Source organism: Fringilla coelebs, assembly GCF_963513975.1.
Source record: "Fringilla coelebs genome assembly, contig: SCAFFOLD_461, whole genome shotgun sequence".
NCBI classification, from domain to species: Eukaryota; Metazoa; Chordata; class Aves; order Passeriformes; family Fringillidae; genus Fringilla; species Fringilla coelebs.
The window spans coordinates 1-6,284 of record NW_028167322.1 but is presented as its reverse complement, the minus strand read 5'-3'; the positions used below and the strand labels follow the sequence as shown (position 1 = coordinate 6,284).

General features: G+C 48.1%; 1 protein-coding gene across 1 annotated transcript; it reads left to right on the top strand.

Annotated features, from left to right (window-relative positions):
- Positions 1–337: 337 nt before the first annotated feature.
- On the top strand, positions 338–4,239 carry LOC311166013 (homeobox protein Hox-C9-like; the record flags this gene model as incomplete). Its single annotated transcript, XM_084227505.1, is given in 3 exon segments — positions 338–364; positions 367–919; positions 3,275–4,239. Coding segments are annotated over 3 exon segments (825 nt in total). The 3' UTR covers positions 3,520–4,239.
- Between the last annotated feature and the right edge of the window lie 2,045 nt (positions 4,240–6,284).

Here is a 6,284-nt window from a genome sequence, read left to right as displayed (position 1 = left end):
TCCTCATCATCATCATCATCTCCGCCCCCCTTTCCAGCCGCTTTTTTTTTTTTAAGGAAAAGCCGGGTGGCGTTATTAGATTACCAAAAAAAAAAAAAAAAAAGAGAGAGGAGAGGATAGGGGGGAAGGAAAAGAGAAAAAAAAATTAAAAAAAGGGGGGAAAAAAAAGCAGAAAAAAAAAAGCCCTGCGGATTGATCCGGGCGATATTTTTGGGTAAATACAATCACGTGAGGCCGGCAGCCAATGGCGCGGTGGGAACGGCCGAAAAAATAATTACCTGCCGCGATTGTTCTATGAGCAGATAAAAAGTACACATAGGCTGGCTACGAAAATCCCATGAATGTCAAAGAGGGGCCGAGCCAACCATGTCGGCTTCGGGCCCCATCAGCAACTACTTCGTGGACTCGCTGCTCGGGCCCGACTCCGAGGAGCTGCTGGCGCCGCGCTTCGCCGGCCCCGGCGCCGCCCGCCCCGCCGCGCTGGTGCCCGACTGCGCCGACTTCCCCTCGTGCAGCTTCGCCCCCAAACCCGCCGTCTTCGCCGCCTCGTGGGCGCCCGTGCCCTCGCAGCCCTCGGTGGGCTACCCGCACCCGCACCCGCACCCGCATCCCCACCCGCACCCGCACCCCGCCGGGCCCTACGCGCCGCAGGCGGCCGAGCCCAGGTACGTGCGGACCTGGCTGGAGCCGCTGGCCGGCGCCGTGTCCTTCCCGGCCTTCGGGGCCCGGCCCTACGGCCTCAAGGCGGACGCGTTCGGGGCCCCGCGGCGGGCGGAGGGCGGCGGCGACGGGCGCGGCTACGCCGAGCTGGGGTACGGCGAGCCCCGGGAGCGAGCGGCGCTGCACGGCGCGTCCTCCCCCGAGTGCGAGGCCATCGGCGGCGGCAAGCACAAAGAGGAGAAGCTGGAATTAGACCCCAGTAAGTCCCAGTCATTCTTCTTTACGACCGCGGAAGGCGTTGCGGCTTCCAGGACCCCGCTCAATAAAATGGAATTACCTTAGGGGGAGAGAGGGACAGAGAGAGGGACGGAGCGCGAGCCTAAAACTCCAGAGCCGCGGGGAGGTTCTGGAGGTTTCGGCCGGTCCGCTCGGTTTGGGGCTCTTTGAGTTAGATTTTTAATTTTTTCTTAAATTTTATTTTGAATCCCACTTTTATCCGTCTATTTTTTCCCCTTTTTTAAAGAAAAAAATCAAATTTATCCCGCTGGCGAGGCTGCTTTGATTCCCTCCCTCCCACTTAAAATCACACCAATAATAATAATAATAATAATAATTAATAATAATTCTAAGGGAACAGCGCGCGTGTGCGAGAGGGGCTGAGGCAGAGGGAGAAGCGGCTTCGGCTCCCCCAAAATTTTCCCTCGCCGCTTTCCAGGAACGAGGAAGAGTTTGGGGATGCCCGGCAGCGAGCGCGCGGCTGTGGGGGCGGATTTCGCCGGATTTTTATTTATTTTTAGGGAGGGGAAGGCGACGTCTCGGGGTGAGGCGCCCCTTTATCTCCTGGAGGAAAACAAAAATCAATAAAAAGCTCCGGCAGAGCGTTTTTTTTTTTTTTTTTTTTTTTCCTGAATTATTTCTTCTTTCCATCTCCCCAACCCCTTAAACCCCCCCCCCCAAAAAAAAAAAGAAAAAAAAAGGAAATTAAAAAAAATTCCTCCTCCACGTGGGAATGAAGGAAAGGTGAAGCCTGGCAGGAATGAGGAGAAAAATCGGGATTTTGGGGCCGGCTGAGGGGGCAGGAGGAGGGCGAGCGCAGGAGCTGCTGAGGAGCGAGGGAGAACTCCAAGAAAACCCAAAAAACCCCAAAAACCCCAAAATTTGAGGCAGGAAAAAGCAAAACCCCGAATTTTCCCAGGGGCAGCCAGCAGGTAACGGCTGAGCGAAAATCGCCTGGAATCGCCCCAAAAACCCGGCCGGGGGGAGCCGGGGGGATTTTGGGGGATTTTGGGGTTTTTTGGGGGGGTTTTGGGGTTTTTTGGGGGGTTTTGGGGGTGGCACCCCCGGGGCACGGCGGGGCCGGTGCCAGCCGGGCTGGGAAATTCGGGGCTGCAAAAATCGCCCCGAATCCCCCAAAATCGCCCCGAATCCCCCAAAATCGCCCCGAATCACCCCAAAAATGCCTCGAATCCCCCAAAACCGCCAAGAAAACTCCAAACCGCCTCGAATCACCCCAAAACCGCCCCGAATCACCCCAAAACCGCAAAAAAACCCCCAAAATCGCCTCTAATCCCCCCAAACCGCCTCGAATCACCCCAAAACAGCCCAAATTCCCCCAAATTACCCTAAAATCGCAAAAAACCCCAAACCCGCCCCAAATCCCCCCAAACCCGCTCAAATCACCCCAAACCGCCTCGAATCCCCCCAAAACCTCCCCGAATCACCCCAAAACCGCCCCAAATCCCCCCAAAACCGCAAAACCTCCCCCAAAACCGCCCCAAATGACCCCAAACCCCCCCAAAACCGCCCCAAATCACCCCAAAATTTCCCCGAATCACCCCCAAATCGCCCAAATCCTCCCCAAAACCGCCCCAAATCACCCCAAAACTGCAAAAAAAACCCCCCAAAACATCCCAAATCCCCCCAAAACCGCCCCCGCGGGGAAAAGCCCTTTAAAAACCGAATTAAAAACCGCCCCAAAACCCCCGAAACGACCCCAAAATTGGGATTTTTGGCGGATATTAAAAAAGCCGAGTTGGCTTCGCAGGTCCGGGGGAGCTTCTGGGGAAAACCTCGGCGAGCCGAGGTTGTAAAAAGAGTTTATGGGCCTATGAAATGGGGCGAATTTTGACTTTTTATGACTCGTTCCTCGATTACCGCCGGCAGCAGCAGCAGCCGCGTGCGTCCTTATTATTATTATTATTATTATTACTATTATTATTATTATTATTATTTTAAACCTGGCGAGCCGCTTTTATTTTTATTTTTTTTTAATTATTATTGTTGTTGTGTATATTTATTTTTAGTGATTTTTTAAAAAATAAATTAAATAAAAAAAAGAAAAATAAAAAAGGGCAGCGAAAGGAGAAAAGGGAAGTGACCCCCTCCAAAATAAACAGATTAAACCCCTCGCGGAGGTCACTCATTAAAAATATTTAGGGAAGAGCTGCTAATTAAACAGGGCGTGGAAGGGGGGAGGGGAGAAATTAATAAGGAGGAAAAAAAATGAAAATAAAGAGAATTTTGTACATTGATTTCCCCTTTAAAAAATTTAAAAAATTAGAAAAAATATGAAAAAAAAAATTAAAAAAATATAAAAAAAAATCTTCTTTCTCAGACAACCCCGTGGCCAATTGGATTCACGCGCGCTCCACGAGGAAGAAACGATGCCCTTACACAAAATATCAGACCCTGGAACTGGAAAAAGAGTTTTTATTCAATATGTACCTGACGCGGGACCGGAGGTACGAAGTGGCGCGGGTGCTGAACCTCACCGAGCGCCAGGTCAAAATCTGGTTTCAGAACAGGCGAATGAAAATGAAGAAAATGAATAAAGAGAAAAGCGATAAGGAGCAGCAATAATGAGAATTCTAATTAAAAAAAAAAAAAATACACAAAAAACAGCACGCAAAAAAAAAAAAATTATAAAATAATAAATTTAGGAAAAAAACAAAAAGTTTGGCGGAGAGAAACGAGGAAAAAAACCGCAAAGGGGTGGGGAAAAAAAGGGAAATGATGGAAAAAAAAGGTGAAAAAAGAAGAAAAAAGGGATTTGTGACTCGTTTAGCGGCAGAGGGTTCGGACTCGAGGCTTTCCTAAAACGCCACAAAAACGCGGAAAAAAAATGAAAATCGAATCCGCGGTGCCCCGGGGAGGGTTCGGTTTTCTCTTCCTTTCTTCCGCCCGGCTCGGCAAAAGCGGCACGAGAAGTACTTGAATTTTTTATTTTGCTGTTTGTTTGTTTTTTTAATTTTAATTATTATTATATTTTATCTCCTAAATTAAAACTGCATCCGGTGTTTTTGGTTTTATTGTTATTTTTTTTTCCCCCCACGATTTTTTAATTTTTTAAATTTTTTTTTTTTTGAAATCCCGCGCGACGGTTTTGTACAAAAAACGCCAAAAAAACAAAAAAAGGATTTAAAAAACGAGGAAAAATGAGGAAAAAAATGTGAAAAGAAGGGCTGGAGGGAGGTCCCGGTGCTGGTGTTCTGTCACGGTGTTCGGATCGTTTCTGCTGTACCATTTTGTGTATTTTATTCTCGTCTCAGACCCGTTCTGTAAGATTTGTTCTGTTGTAGAGCAGCTCTGTAAATATACCTTAAAAAACAAAAAAAAACCCACAAAAAAACCACCCAAAAACAACGAAACGGCAAAAAAAACGCGGCCTTGGAGGTGTCTTTTTCTTTAACAGCGGCCCCGGGGCTCGGGCCGAGCATTCCCGAGAGGTTTTTTGATTTTTAAATTTAATTTTTTAATTTTTTTAATTTTTTTTTTCCCCGGCGTTTTCCGTGGCCCGAAGGCGGCGGCGAAAAGCGCTGAGGTAAGGGGGATCCGCGCGCCATCAATTTGGAGATTGCGATAATTAATTGCGCTAATTTATGGCCGCGGGCGATCGAAGGATGTGCTCGGGAAAGGGAAAAAAAAAAGGGAAAAAAGGGAAAAAAAAAAAAAAAGCGATGAATGGAGGAGCTTGGAGCAGATCCAGGGCTGGAAATGAGGGGGGGAATAATTAAAAAATCAAATTAAATATCCGGGGGGAGGGCGAGGAGCGGGGGAGGGGAAGGCGGCGAGAAATCGGCGATTTTGGGGCGGAAAGGCAAAAAAAAAGGAAATTCGAGACACCCCCCCCCCCACTCGTTTTGAAATTGTTAAAGATAAAAATTAGGAAAAATAATTAAAATTGGGAGGAGGCTCAGAAAGGTGAAAAAAGCCCCGGGGGGAGGAAAATCGGGGGGCGTGCTCGGCCCCTCCTCCACCAAGGGCGAAAAGGGAGGAAAAAGGGAAAAAAGGGAAAAAGGGAAAAAAAGGGGGAAAGGGAAAAGGGAAAAAGAGGGAAAAAGGGAAAAGGGGGAAAAGGGGAAAAAGGGGGGAAAAGGGGGAAAAAAGGGGAAAAAGGGGGAAAAAAGGGGAAAAGGAAAGGCAAAAAAGGGGGAAAAAGGGGGAAAAAAGGGAAAAAAGGGGAAAAGGGGAAAAAAGGGAGAAAGGGAAAAAGGGAAAAAGGGAAAAAGGGGAAAAAAGGGAAAAAGGGAAAAGGGGAAAAAAGGAAAAAGGAAAAAAGGAAAAGGGAGAAAAGGGGAAAAGAAGGGGAAAATGAAAAAGGGAAAAAAGGAAAAAGGGGGGAAAAAAAGGGGAAAAAAGGGGAAAAAAGGGGGAAAAAAAGGGGAAAAAAGGGGAAAAAAGGGGGGAAAAGGGAAAAAGGGAAAAGGGAAAAAGGGAAAAGGAAAAAGGAGCGGCGAGGAGGGCGTTTAATGAGCAAAGCGCGGGCTCGAGGTGCCTTTCTTTAATTAAAGCAGCGCCGGCATCGCCCTAATTAGGAGCAGACCCTTCAGAGCGTTCATCCCCGGATCCCCTCCCCGCCTGATCCCCAAAAACCCCAAATCTGGGAGCGATTTTTGGCTGGAACATCGCTCTGGGATATTTCCCCGCTTTCTGAGGGTTTGGGGTTTTTATTTTTTTGTGTTTTTTCCCCTCTGTGTTTTCCTCCCCCGGCTCGCGTCGTTTTTCCCAGGGTTTTGTCACCGGCAGAGGCGCAAAAATCCTTTTTACCGTCCCGGTTTTGTGCCAGAGGGGAGGGGAAAAAAACCCCAAAAAACCACAAAAACCTCAACGAGCGCGCGGGTGGAAAAGATTTTTTTTTTCCCCCCTCCTTTTATTTATTTATTTATTTATTTATTTATTTATTTATTTATTTATTTATTTTAGCCGAGCGGGAGATTTATGGCCGAAAAAAATAAATAAAATAAAACAGGACGGGGGAAAAAAAAAAAAGGGGGTGGGGGGGAGGGAAATCTTTCTAGGGAAAGGCGATTTTTGAGGAAATCTTTGCGATTTTTGAGGAAATCTTTGGGATTTTTGAGGAAATCTTTGCGATTTTTGAGGAAATCTTTGGATTTTTGAGGAAATCTTTGGGATTTTTGTTGTGGTGATTCTTTTCCGTTCTCCGCCCGGAATAAAGGATTAAACCCGCCGCCCTCCCCGCCCGTTCTAGCGCCGTTCATTAATGAATGCGTTAATTAATGAGGAGCCGGAGGCGGGAGCGGGTTCGGGGCCGCGGGGAGGGCCGCGAGCCCCGGGCCCGGATCCCGCCCCCGTCCGTCTGTCTGTCCCCCCTGCCCGGCTCTGTC